The 15,070-nt window shown below is 39.1% G+C and overlaps 1 protein-coding gene across 1 annotated transcript; it reads right to left on the reverse strand.

Moving 5' to 3' along the window:
- LOC131940477 (variable charge X-linked protein 3B-like) lies at positions 1 to 4,801 on the reverse strand (the record flags this gene model as incomplete). Its single annotated transcript, XM_059299137.1, has 2 exons — positions 4,704 to 4,801; positions 1 to 640 (listed from the first exon to the last, which is right to left on the reverse strand). A coding segment is annotated over exon 2 (630 nt), but the record flags the coding sequence as incomplete, so codon positions are not given.
- Positions 4,802 to 15,070: the final 10,269 nt, after the last annotated feature.

The following is a 15,070-nucleotide window of genomic DNA, read 5'->3' on the forward strand; positions in this document are numbered from 1 at the left end:
TTCCTGTATTTCCGGTTCCTGTATTTCCGGTTCCTGTATTTCCGGTTCCTGTATTTCCGGTTCCTGTATTTCCGGTTCCTGTATTTCCGGTTCCTGTATTGCCGGTTCCTGTATTGCCGGCTCCTGCACTACCAGTTCCTTTATTACCGGTTCCTGTATTTCCGGTTCCTGTATTTCCGGCTCCTGTATTTCCGGTTCCTGCATTTTCGGTTCCTGTATTTCCGGTTCCTGTATTTCCGGTTCCTGGCTTCGCTGCCCCTGTATTTCCGGCTCCTGTATTTCCGGCTCCTGTATTTCCGGCTCCTGTATTTCCGGCTCCTGTATTTCCGGTTCCTGTATTTCCGGCTCCTGTATTTCCGGCTCCTGTATTTCCGGCTCCTGTATTTCCGGCTCCTGTATTTCCGGTTCCTGTATTTCCAGTTCCTGGCTTCGCTGCCCCTGTATTTCCGGCTCCTGTATTTCCGGCTCCTGTATTACCGGCTCCTGTATTTCCGGGTCCTGTATTACCGGTTCCTGTATTTCCGGCTCCTGTATTGCCGGTTCCTGTATTTCCGGTTCCTGTATTACCGGTTCCTGTATTTCCAGCTCCTGAAGGTCCAGCTCCTTGATTTGTTGTCCCTGGTTTCGCATCTGTGTTTGGCTACAAAATGAATTAACAAACCATTTCGTAAATAAGATTTGTTTCAGCAGCCCTTTCAACCGTAATGGGGAAAAAAAATAACAAAGCCCGATCGACCTTACCTAAACTTTCTCGAATATTCTTAGATAACATTTAAGGGAATGGGACTCGAAATCCAGTGCAGTCGGGATATAGATATTGTTTTAAAAAAATCATTTTTTAGCGCAATTTCCATTCTGGAGAATGGACACCAGCGAGAAAAGTCTCAAAGGTATTTGAGAGGTGTATAAATTCATTAAAAAATCATGCACAGCGTATTTACAATTAATATGTTTATAAAATCCTGCCTGTCTGGTTTTTTTCGGACTTTACTAAAGATTGGATGTATTTGATGTTTATAATATTTTCGGTAACTAAATAAAAATTTAAAAAAAAGCAAAAACAATTTGGTTTTCACGTGTAATGGCGACATAAACATGGCATCCTGCTATTGGATAGGCTGCCATAGATTTTATTGTACACATTGTAAGCTAAAAATAGAAAACTAGGTCATGGGGTTTTAAATTTGCATTGTAATTTAAAAACTTGATCTGCAAAGTTTTGTAAACAAATAGTTATCGATTACTAAGTTACTGTACAGCCAATCAATATTTGTCTTACGAAAGTGAAACATCCGGTTATAACTTAGGCTTGATGAAAATAAATAGAAATGTAGCCTTAAACTCAACAAATTATTTTCAAGTTCTCTGGATTTGCAACTTTTATAGCATTTATTCTAAGAATATAAAATTTCTAAATTAATTTTAGGCTTAAGTTTTTATTTTTTATTTTTTTTTACGGTCTAAATCTAAAAAGCACGTTTTTATTCCATGACAACAACATTATGGAAGGAATCTCGTCAACTCGCTCGCCTCCATTGCGTTTATTAACCCGTCATTTTTGGATGGACGGATGGATGGATGTGTATTCACAGCTTTAAGTCGTATCTCCTCCTCAACGAAGCAATATCGAGGACTAGTTCCAAAAGCAATTATGTTAAGCAAGTTACGAGGATGATAGTGGGCCAACAAAATTCCGAAATTCCTTCCTAGATTTCCCAGAAAAGCCAAAAAACCTCGAAAAAATGCAGTTTTTGGCCAATATCTCGGCAACCAGACCACTTAGCGACTTGAAACATTTACCAATCGATTCCTGCCATAATTTAGAACAATATTGCCGAAGAAAGTTTTCAAAAATATCCTTTCGTTCGGTCACAAAAAAAATTTTAAACTTACATTATACATAATACACTACAGTACTATATAGCAATATAGTTATATGACTAAAAACCATTGCGCGCCTACTGACGAGATGGCGCAGCCATGGAACGTTATGACGCATCTGTTGAACGTGATGACGATTTAAAATTGTTATGGATAACATAAGGAAATTGCGCTTAAATTGTCACTAGTCTTTTTAATTAACTTGTTTTAAAAATAATGATTTTTTTAAATAGAAAAGCATACCGTAGAAAAAAATTACGCAACAAGCGAACAGAAACAGTGAGTATATAATGTTGCGGAACATAAGTACTTTAAAAAATAAAAAAAAACCTTGATTAATTTTCAAAGAGTTAATTAATCACCTAATTAAGTAACATTTTATGTCACAATACTTTGTCTTCGAATCTTGGCGTAAGTGATAAGTTTAAAATAATTCGGTCAAGTAGAAGTGTTTGAATTTTTGCTAGCAAGTTTGCGATTGTGACGAACGAAAGACAGAGAAATAAATTCATATGCGTTTTATTGAGAAGTCGGAAATAGGGTAAAGTACTACTTTCGGTCAACGGAAATTACTTTCAATTTGTAAGAGAACAAAGAATTAGATCCTCTACATATAAGTGAAATTTCGTCTATCTATCTGAAACAGAACCTAACTTATAGGCGTTTGAAAAAACGAGAGCAGAATAAGTTCCACTTCCGGTTACCGGAAATCTCTGAAAAAGTGATACAGAACTACAGGTTTGAAATAATACTTATAAATGAAATTTCGTCAACCTAGCCGTTTCGGTACTCAAATCACCGTGTTCACATACAGACACACAGACATTCAGGTAAAATTGCAAAACTAAGTTTTTCCGAATCAGGGAGGTTTAAAACGTCGAGATGAGTGAAAATCTCGATTTCGATTTTTTGCACGATTACAATATTTCCTCAATACACGAGAAAGTAACAAGGCTATAGTAAAACGGCGGAACAAAAAAAACCACCATGTAAGCCTAACGCCTTCAGGCTTTTAAACAAGAGTTTCCATATTATCGTTTAGATTAGAAGATGGCATGGTCGGGTAGAAGAGCTCTCGACTGCTAACACGTAAGGTAAGATTTCGAATCTCACGGCTGAGTCCCCCCGAACGAAATGAAATTTATATAATTTATATAGAAAATATATACTTTTAACAGTGTCCGCCCCCCCGAAGAAAGTTTACTGCCCCCCCCCCCCCGAAGATTTCAATTGCCCCCCCCCCCCGGAGAAAAAAGTCTGGAAGAAACGCTGCCTACAATCGTTCACTCGCGCTTTTATACCCGCATTCGACCTTGGGATAACAATACATAAACACACAAGGGTAACTACACAGTAGGGTGAACACAACTCACTCACGCACTCTCACCTAGGTTCGAGACTATTCTAACCTATTCTAATCTGACCTCACAATGACCCGTAACACAGAGGTCACTGGAACAAATATGATCTCAACTTCAACTGCCGTAGTGATTCTCATGTGGTCAAAATTTGTAAAATACTTTATCCTTTATTAGAGTATTTTTTAACTATTGATCAGTTTTTAAAAACAAATTCTAGTTGATGTTTACTGTATTACTATTAGAACTACAGAAATAAAATGGCTGTGTCTCATGTAACACTGTTGTTTGATATTTAACACAAATGTATCATTTAAATTTCGACCTAAATTAACTAATACGAGCCGACCCGTGGCATATCATATGCCGCTATTTGTTTTAGTTGTTTTATTTTCTACTTTTCAGTAATTCATAATTTGTGAAATTGACACTACCAATGCTGCCACTGAAAATATTTGCTTTTAAACACTATCAGTAGGTCATTAAGAACGATACTACCCCCACCCTCCTTTCCCCCAACCCCTACCCTATACCCCCCCCCGGTGAAAGCAGCCTCCTCTTAGTTACCTCCCCTAAGTTTAAAATCGTTTCAAACTAAATTATCTGCCCCTAATAGCCGTCACTAAACCCGGCTCACGAATGTAAACATTTAGCGTGAACCACAGCTCACCAGACTATGTAGGGGTGGGGTGGTAGGGAGCGCGCTTACAGCTTGTTTTCTAGCGTCTCCCAGAAGAGAATTATATATATATAGAAATTGCTCGGTCAGATTGACATCATTATTATTATAATCATCATCTTCACATCATGATAATAATAACCATCATCATCATAATGATCATAATCATCATGACAATGGAGCAAAGGGAAGTAACAATAGCTCTCTATCGTACTCGTTTTGGGCGATTCCTCCAAGTTGGGGCCAGAGTTTCTTCCAGGCATCTCTTCTCGGGGAAGTGGAGAGACAGGGTACGTGGGGACGGAGCCCCCCTCTCCACCCCCCACCCCGAAGAAAGTTTACCGCCGCCCCCCCCCCCTCACTTCCCCCCGAACGAAAACGAAATGGAATTTATATAAAAATATATCAAAAGCATATACTTTTACCAGTGTCCACCCCCCCCCCTCCCCAGAAAATGTAGTCCGCCCCCCCCCCCCGAAAATATCAAGTATCCCCCCCCCCCCACCCCGGAGAAAAAAGTCTGGAAGTAACACTGATTGGGGCCAATACATTCGGGCTGGTTTCACTTTCGAACTTTCCAGTTTGTTTTAACCGATTTACTTTCCTCTTTCCTTGACTTAGCTTGATAAAGCTTACGTTTCTCTACTTGACTTAGTTTGATAAAGCTTACGTTTCTCTACTTGACTTAGTTTAATAAAGTTTACGTTTCTCTACTTGACTTAGTTTAATAAAGTTTACGTTTCTCTACTTGACTTAGTATGATAAAAAGCTACATTCAAACTCACCTGTTCAACGACTATTATTTGACCAATCCCATCTCCATCCTTTGCTGACGTTTCGTTATATGTTGAGTTTGTAAATGTACCGTTATATGTTGAGTTTGCAAATGTATCGTTATATGTTGAGTTTGTATATATATCTTCGTACTCATAGTAATCATAATATGATGAATCTTCAGTCTCATCTACCGACCGAGCCTTCAACGCCAAGTCAAAATGATCTGATGTTGTTGTATTTGGGTCTTCTGTCGTATTGTTGTATGTTGTGTTTGTAGTTTTATCTGCAGACCGAACACCAAGCGCTAAGTCAGTAGTATCTATTGTTGAATAACTATCTGTCGTGACAGTGTTTGTTGTGTTTGTAGTTTTATCTACAGACCTAATGTCAAAAGCTAAGTCAGTTGTATTTGTTGTTGTTTCATTATTTGTTGTGTTTGTAGTTATATCTACGGAGGGAAAGGCAAATGCTTGGTTGTTATAAATTGCTGTTGCGACTAAAAATGCGAGTGTATAGTGCGTTGTTCTGGTTTGTTGTGGTTCAGTGAATGGTTTTCCTGTAAATCAAAGACAATTTCTCGTTATATCCTTCAAAATAAAATTAGTATGGTAAAAAATAAAACTTTATTTTATGTATAATTCGAAAATACCAGTCTAATACTCGAGTGATTCATTAATAATAGCTTTGACAATTTCTCATTTTATCCTTCAAAATTAAATTAGTATGGTAAAAAATAAAACTTTATTGTATGTATATCTTGAAAATACAAGTCTAATACTCGTGTGATTAGGGGTCGGCGTGGTCGAGTCGGTAAAGCTCATGGTTGCTAAACCGAAAAGTCTCGAGTTCGAACCCTCGGGCAGATCAAACAACTGCTGCCTTGTAGTTTGTTCTTGATTGGACAAAGGCTATGGAAGCAAATCCAAAAAGAAAAGCAGGCTGAAATCGGAGTCAATGGCCATGGCGCATAACCAGTTGACACGTATCCTTAATTGTGATGGAAGCATGGTCGAGTCGGCAAAAGATCAAGGTTGATAAATTCGAAAAAAGTCTCGAGTTCAAACCCTCTGGCAGATAAGGCTCGATCCCTCCCAACACTAAAAATTAAGAACGAAGAAGAAGAAACAAGATGCGTGTGATTCATTAAAGAATGATCTGATAGTATAAATGGTCAAAGCTATTGTTAACGTTCATATCTCGTAGTCCATGACTTTAGAAGAACATGTACAAGTATCTATATATATAATTCTCTTCTTCGAGCCGTTAGAAAACAAGCCGCAAACGCTCTCCCTACCTCCCCACCCCTACATGGTTTTAGTGAGCTGTGTTCACTCTAAATGTTTACAAGCAGAGCCAACGATTTTAAACGTAGGGGGGGGGGGGGGGGGGAGGGGGGGGAAGGAAGGGGGGGGGTTATGGTCCTTAACGAGCTACTTATAGTGTTTTAAAGAAATATTTTCAGTGTCAGCGTTGGTACTGTCGAATTCACAAATTATGAATTATTGAAAATTAGAAACAACTAAATAGCGGCGTATGTTATGCCGCGGCCGGCTCGTGTATTTTAATGAGTTAATTATGTTAAGATGTTGTAACACGGGCAGGTTTATAATGGAGATGATCACAACGAAGTAGAACACGACCCACCATTTCTACCCCCTCCACCAGAACGAAATGGAATTTATATAGAAAATATATACTTTTACCAGTGTGTGTGTGTCCCCCCCCCCCCGGGGGGCACCGAGAAAAAAGTCTGGAAGAAACACAGATTTTGACTACCCCCTCCTCTCGATTATTCTGCTCCCCGGGATTACCCCACCCCCACCCTACCCCCCTCACCCAATTAATTACCACACCCTCTGTACATAACCGCCCATCCAAAATATCAGCTGTAGGACAATACCCCCCCCCCGGTCAATTCCCCCCCACCCGCTGGCATTTATAGGGGTCATCAAAAGGCTTAAGGAAATGGTTGGAGAATGGATTAGACAATAAGACAGGAATAAAGATATCGACTGGGTAAAGGATCCCACTAGATAAAATAAATGACCCGAATGTAAAAAGAAATATGGTAGTTGTTTTTACTTTTTTTTTTCTTTTTTTTCTTTTTCTTTTTTCTTTCTTTATTAACTACCTAAATTCACTGATTAATTAAATAATTGATTGATTTGTAACGTAAAAATGTTAACTACTGTTGAATAGGTTTCGTATATTAGTTCCACTTTAAAAACATTCATAGGTTAAATGTCTTAGCAGTTTCTTGTACGCTCGATTGAGTAATGCGGTACACATTTTGTCTTTATAATTTAGTCGGGTTAAAAATGTACTCACCTTCTACAAAACCTGGACGTAGCAGCACCACAACAGCAACAGTGAGTAGTCTGATCACGTGACCCATGTCTGTTGATAGAGGATGTCTAGTTGAGCGCACACAAACGCACATATCACCAACGCTAACGTTAATATACCCGCGACAGTATGACCTAAACAGGACGTTGATACAAGAAGTCTAGTTGAGCGCACACAAACGCACATATCACCAGCGCTAACGTTAATATACCCGCGACAGTATGACCTAAACAGGACGTCACGGAGATTCCAGGCTAAAAATAAACCACTTCACCGTCCAATCATTGCGGGGTAGATTTCTTAAAGGCGTATCTACAACACAAAATATGTTTTGGGGGGGGCGTGTTTTTTTTTGGGGGGGGGGGGCAGAGGCGTAGCGAGGGGGGGGGGGACATATGTCCCCGGGCGCCGACCTTAGGAGCGCCAAAATGGGTTGGACAAATAAATTGAAAGGTTGAGGGGGGGGGGGGTGCAAATCGAAAGTTTGTCAACGGGCGCCGGAAAGGGTCGCTACGCCTCTGGGGGGGGGGGGTGTCATTAATATTTATGCAGGTTTCAAGCTTAATGTATGTACGTTAAAAATTAACTATAACTAATATCCATAAAGTTAAAAAAATCCTAAAACTTTTTTAAATTGCTGTACAATTTTAGCGTATCTTTTGGTGTACAAGTTATAGGCCTACATGAAGTTCCTGTGATATTTTTAAATAGTGTAAACATTTAATGTAGGATTATCTGCTGAACAACTTAACAGCTTATTGCTATCGTTAGGTGCTGTAGGTATGGCTGATGATGAGCTTGATAAATCGCCTCCGTAATAGCACATGGCAATCAGTTACAAAAAAAAAAAAAAGTGTACATTCCCATTAAGGGACGGATTGGTCGAATGTTAGAGCATACGACTGCTAACCTTAAAGCCTCGAGTTCGAATTCAAGTCCGCAGAATGTCCCTGATTCCGTCATGCTCTGATTGGCACCTTACTCACGTTAGGGGAAAGTAAAGATGGCTGGTCGTACTGCTGAGCACACTAACCCTTTATACGCAAAAGTCTCAGAAACACGTGAAACTCTACTTCACTTTCCTGAGGACCGTCAAGTTCGAAACAAAACACTACTTTTCTTTATATCCCCATCAATTGTATATTTAACCCCTCCCCTTGCCTCGTCTTTCTATGGTCTTTGTTTAGCCGAAGAGATCCAATGTACCTATAAAGACCAGAAATGATATTTGTCATATTCATGCGCCAATTCTTTAATAGTGGGGCGGAAGACAGGCATTTTAGGAAAATCGCGAAAATATGGTAGTAAATGACACCCTTCTTTTCTAAACATAAATAAATAATACGCCAATACGAAAAATTAATGGTACGGATTTCAGAAAATGTTCGCATTTATCAGAAAAGTTGTTCTTTTATTGGAAAATGGCACCCGTTTTAGAAAAAGTGATTCCAGTAATCGAAATATGGCATACTTTTAGAAAAGATCACCATTATGAGACAAGTGGCGCCCTTTTTTTTTTTGGAGAAGTGGTACCATTTTCAGAAGTATATTTAACTTCACTAGCTTAGCATCTAAACATTCTACTATGCTTCTGATAATTCTGTTGTATGTTAAGACTATAACCAAAGTACGCTTAAGATTAGAAGCTCATGTGCTCTATATTTAATGAATACGTCATGCACAATGGTTCAGGGATGTTTAATGATAATCTTGTTCTGCACTATTCAACATTACGTGTGTATAAACAGGGTTGTTCTAATAATTAAAAGATATATTAGTCTACGTTTAAATGTGTAACTATTCAGAGGAGTTTCGTTACTACTTGATGTGAGTTGTTATTGTTTATTTTATATCTGGGATTATGTCTTGAACCTCTGTGTAACTTTATATCGTACCCATTTCACCTCTTACCGCGTCACTTGATATTTGTTCTCAGGATGTAAATTTAACTCATTTCTCTGTAGGTGTCTGAACATAAACACTCCATTTCCGTAGGGGGGTCGTTTTTAAAAGACGTCATACAGTTAAGATTAGGAAGCGGTAGGGGTTAGATTTTATGAGAAAACAGGGAGAGAGGGGTTAACGAATATATTGAATTTATTTTTACTTTTCACAAATAAATGACGAATAGCAGTGGTTTAGGAACATATTCACTAACGACTTTTTTAACTTTAAAGTTTTCTGCTATAACTAAACAGTATACGATTTTCATTTTTGTGGTTTTTAAGGCGGAATCTGGGATATGTTCTCCTGTTTTCATTTTAGCAGTTGTACGCTCTACTACGCGACCATTTCACCAACTGTCCCCCCCCCCCCCCATCCTGCTGAATTAGAACGCCTTAAGTTTGTTGTTCTATATTTAGCTCTGCTTGCACGCTGATAAAATTTTGTTTTAAAAAATTCCTGTCTAATCTTTCTCTAGGTATATTTTGTAACCACTGATTGCTCAAAGCTTTACAGTTTATTTCTACATCTGTCACATCGCATTGGATTAAATACCTGTCGCCTAAACTGTTTACATCTTTTGTAAGAATCACCCCCTCCACATGTGAATTATTCTATAAGATTTTCGGATCTTATTTTACTCATTTCTTTTTTTATGTAATACACTTATTATATGTACAATTTTCCTTAACCTCATATTGAGAAACAAGATCGCTTAACAATAACACCCTCAACTAAATCTCACTCATAAACCAAATACGGATTACAAAATTCTATTATCAAAGTACTTATGTGACATTCCCCCATGGTTTTATTTTCTAATCAGATGCTTTGGTATTAACTAATCTCAAAATCAATTTCACGGAGCTTAATTATAATCCTTAAATTACTAGATGATTATATTGCCAAATTGTTTGTTAGTACATTGATTTTCAAGCTTACATTCATATAATTTTTGTGTGAAATAAATTAAAGAATATTACATAACAATTTGTTTTTACTAAGATTTTTTTTAGTAAAAAGTAATATAAATATATATATATATATATATATATATATATATATATATATATATATATATATATATATATATATATATATATATATATATATATATATATATATACATATATATACATATATATACATATATATATAGTGGAAAAGGCTAAATTTCTAAATTTAACATTTAACAAAACTCTAAACTTCTTCTTCTTCTTTGTTCCTAATTTTAGTGTTGGAATGGATCCCTTCCAAATGGTTATGCGCCATTCGTTGACTCCTATTTCAGCCTTCTTTTCTGTTTCGATTTGCTTTCATAGCCTTTGTCCAACCAAGAACACACTACAAGGCAGCAGTTGTTTGATTTTAGAATTGTCTCTCCTAGAAGAGTTGCTGTCCCCAGCTATCGAGCCTCATCTGCCCGACAGCTCGAACTCGAGACTTATCGGTTAGCAACCATGAGCTTTACCGACTCGACCACGACGTCCCCTCAACGATAAAGGGACTAAGGTTCATGATATGGTGATAGGTAGCCATACTCTTAGGGCCCACAACTCCACCATATTAAACTATTGAAATACACGCATTTAAAAAGGTATTTAGTAATGCACTGGATGACCCCGGTATCTTCTTATTAAAGAAAAAGTTCATTTATAGCATGCAGAGAATAAGCGAACTTTAATACTCTACATACATTGTATTGCGAACAAAAGAAAAATTCAACATTTATGTACTTAACCGCTTTAATTTAACTACATGAAAACATTGAGTAAAATCTTTAACAACAAGAAGGATTTACCTAATCGGATGTAGAATAAATCAAAACATTTTTTAAAAAGCAGTCGCTCGGGTATCTACACTTGTAGATTTGTTGAACAATACTTAGGGTGAATCAGCTTTTCAAATATTTCAAGAATGTTTTCTTTACATCGAATTTGTTTTTTAAAATTTTCAACAGAAACAAACTGATTTATGTTACAAAAGTATTTCTTTTGTTTTTAAAACCCTAATAAGTATTACAGCAACAGGTGTGTTAATCCTCAAGCATGCGGAATATGTTGATTCAAGTGGTGTTGGTTAAACTCATATTAAAATCGATACATCGATCTAGTGATTTGTGTTTCTACTGCAAATATTTACGTGATGGCGCAGTTTGAAGCATCATAGAGGAAGGGGCGTTTTCTAAATCAGAAAAAAAGGCCGGAAGGTATTAGGAGGGGGTGCATTATTTCTATTGGTGATTCGGTCCTTAGATTAATGATACTATAGAATTAAAGTAAAGTTCCCTTTTAAACCCGACGGTCTACGGGACAAGTGAAGTAGAGTTCACTTGTTTCTGTGACCTCGGCATATGAAGGGATAATTTAGTAAACAGCCTTTACTTACCCTTACGTGAGTTAGGTACCCATCAGAGCTGGGTGGACTCAGGGACGGTCTACTGACTTGAACCCGGATTCGAACTAGAGACTTTCGGGCAGACCAGCTCTCTAGCGCTAGGTCACTCCGTCCCATGATCCTATACATGCTTTTTTTTCCAACCCATTTTGGCGCCCCCTAGGGTCGGCGCCCGGGGACATATGTACCCCCCCCCCCCCCCGCTACGCCTCTGCAATTTTACCACCGTCACCTAACCCCCGGGTCCTTACCCCCAGAGGTAAACAGAGTTTCTTCCAGGCATCTCTTCGGGGGGGGCGAAGCCCCCCCCCCCCCGAAAATTTTTTACCGCCCCCCCGAACGAAATGAAATTTATATAATTTATATAGAAAATATATACTTTTAACAGTGTCCGCCCCCCCCCCCCGAAGAAAGTCTACCGCCCCCCCCCCCCGAAAATTTCAAGTTCCCCCCCCCCGGAGAAAAAAGTCTGGAAGAAACACTGGAGGTAAATAACATTTTTATCAGCATGTGGGTCTGCAAGTTTCACCCTGTCAGTTCAACCCCAATTGTTACCCCAGTAGCAAACAAGCCTACAGTCAATTACCCAGCCACCCACTAGAATAAATATTATAACCATGGTATCGGTAGAATGAGAAACCCGGTATTCTATAGACCCTGTGGGGGGGGGGGGGTGTGAATATGAATGGAAAATTATTGACAGAGGGGACCAAACCTGGTCCACCTCATCAATTTATCTTTGGTGCGTGTAGCTAAATAGGTATTAAGTCCTTAAATTTATTCTAAAAAATACCCTCACCATCAAGTTGAAAATAAATTTTTTTTTTTTGTTGTTTTTTTTGCTTTTAGGGCCTATATTGGATGGGAAATTGTTTAGTAAAATGATGTGCGTGAATAACATTCAACAATTAATAACAAATGTCATTTTAACTGTGGTTAAAATATTCGAAAATACGAAAAAGTTTATGGGAGTTCAATCCAACTCTTAAAAAATATTTATGTAGGTTTAGTTGAAGAAATGGTGTATTTAAAGGTCGTTAAGTTATAAAAATTACGTTCTGTAAACCATGACTAGAATTATTCGACCGCTTGAAAAAAAAGTTAGGAAAATTTCTTCAGTCTGCGTTAGTAGGGGAGAGAAGTGATGTTAGTGCCTTACAAATGTTGCCTGAAATCCATAAAAATACTCGAATCGCTAAATAATATTAAATGATTTCTTGCGAGGCGAGAAAATTAAGGTTTAACTCATTTAAATGTTTTTCATATTTTTTTTTATATTGGATTAATAAAATATGCAAATAATACAGTTTTAATAGCACATAAAAATCTCCACGCAAATCGACTACGAACCATACCCATTTCTCCCCATCATAGTCTGAGACCCGAACCAAATAGACTCCTCACCTGGGTCTCAAAGTCAGTCCCAAAATTCCTGTCATAACCCTAGTCCACCCTCCTATCATAATCAAAGATCCATGCCCCAAAAACCGAGTCCCAAAAAACCATCCCCAAGTAGTACATTCAGCAATTTCCAAAACCCAGTCCCCAAACCCAACCCCAATCTCCAGTCCCTAATCACAGTTCCAAAACCCAAATTCCAATTCCTGATCACAGTCCCAAAACTCAGTCCCCAAACCCAACCCCCAGTCCCAATCTCCATTCCCTAATCACAGTCCCCCAAACTCAGTACCCACACCTAACCCCAATCTCCAGTCCCTAAACTCAGTCCCCAAATTCCAGTCCCAAATCTCCAGTCCCTAAACTCAGTCCCCAAATTCCAGTCACTAATCAGTCCCAAAACTCAGTCCCCAAGCCTAACCCCCAGTCCCCAATCTCCAGTTCCTAATCACAGTCCCCAAACTCAGTCCCCAAACCCAACCCCAAATTCCAGTTCCTGATCACAGTCCCCCAAACTCAGTCCCCAAACCCAACCCCCAGTCCCCAATCTCCAGTTCCTAATCACAGTCCCCAAACTCAGTACCCACACCTAGTCCCCAATCTCCAGTCCCAAAACTCAGTCCCCAAGCCTAACCTCCAGACCCCAATCTTTAGTCCCTAATCAAAGTCCCGAAACTCAGTACCCAAACCCAACCCCCAGTCCCCAATCTCCAGTTCCTAATCACAGTCCCCAAACTCAGTACCCACACCTAGTCCCCAATCTCCAGTCCCAAAACTCAGTCCCCAAGCCTAACCTCCAGACCACAAACTTTAGTCCCTAATCAAAGTCCCGAAACTCAGTACCCAAACCCAACCCCCAGTCCCCAATCTCCAGTTCCTAATCACAGTCCCCAAACTCAGTACCCACACCTAGTCCCCAATCTCCAGTCCCAAAACTCAGTCCCCAAGCCTAACCTCCAGACCCCAATCTTTAGTCCCTAATCAAAGTCCCGAAACTCAGTACCCAAACCCAACCCCCAGTCCCCAATCTCCAGTTCCTAATCACAGTCCCCAAACTCAGTACCCACACCTAGTCCCCAATCTCCAGTCCCAAAACTCAGTCCCCAAGGCTAACCTCCAGTCCCCAATCTCCAGTCCCTAAACCCAGTCCCCAAATTCCAGTCACTAATCAGTCCCAAAACTCAGTCCCCAAACCCAATCCCCAGTTCCCAATCTCCAGTCCCTAATCACAGTCCCCAAACTCAGTCCCCAAACCTAAGCCCAAATTCCAGTTCCTGATCACAGTCCCGAAACTCAGTCCCCAAACTCAGTACCCTCTCCTAGTCCCCATTCTCCAGTCCCTAAACCCCAGCTCCAAACCCTAGCCTCGCCTTAGACCCACCAACGTCAGTACCCAACCCGCTTGCTCGTCCCTCGAGTAACTCTCGTCCCCCTCAACTTTCCACACTCAAAGCGTCAGCGTTTTCCACAAAGCGCTAATCAAGAGCTAATCATACCTCTATCACGCGTATATATAGAGTTACGACGGGCAGCTTCTGTACACGTAGATCGAGAATCATGGGTCATGTGACCAGGCTACTCTCGACGACTATTGGCTTGCTGTTACTAGTACGAGGTGAAGCACTTAAGTATTGTTTTCTTTAATATAACATTTAAATATAACAATTAACATATTTAAAATGGAACCGCGTGATCGAAAGTTAGAGCGCACGACAGGTAACATAAAATTCTCTAGGTAGGTTCCTGTGATCGAATCTGTAAGACGTCTTTGTGCCGCGTATCTTAGATGGATACCTGACTCACGTTAAAAATAAAGTAAACAAGGCCTTTGTTTTCCCGCTCCAACACCCAACAAAATGAACGTCGTTTACGTTTTCTTTTTTTACTTTCTCGTATATAAGAAGTATGGAGAAAGTCTTGTAATCGTGCAAAAACAAAAATCGAGATCTTTGTAAATCTCGACGTTTTACAGCTCCCGGAGTCAGAAAACCATAGTTTTGCAATCTTGTCCGTATGTCTCTCTTTGTGTGTGTGTGTGTCTGTAAACACGATAACTTGAATACTGTTACAGCTAGTTTGATGAAATTGTATATATAAGTATTATATCAAAATCATAGATCTGTATCATCTTTTAAGAGATTTCCGATAACCGGGACACTATTATACACATTTTGTTTGGCGTTCACTTGCTGTGCAATTCTTTTTTCTACGAGATTTCATTTTATTTTAAAAAGTTTAAGTATTAAAAATGGATTAAAATGATGTCAATATCCCGAGTTGCCATCCCCTG

This window comes from Physella acuta, unplaced genomic scaffold (assembly GCF_028476545.2).
Source record: "Physella acuta isolate Inbredline_101_S28 unplaced genomic scaffold, ASM2847654v3 ptg000319l, whole genome shotgun sequence".
NCBI classification, from domain to species: Eukaryota; Metazoa; Mollusca; class Gastropoda; family Physidae; genus Physella; species Physella acuta.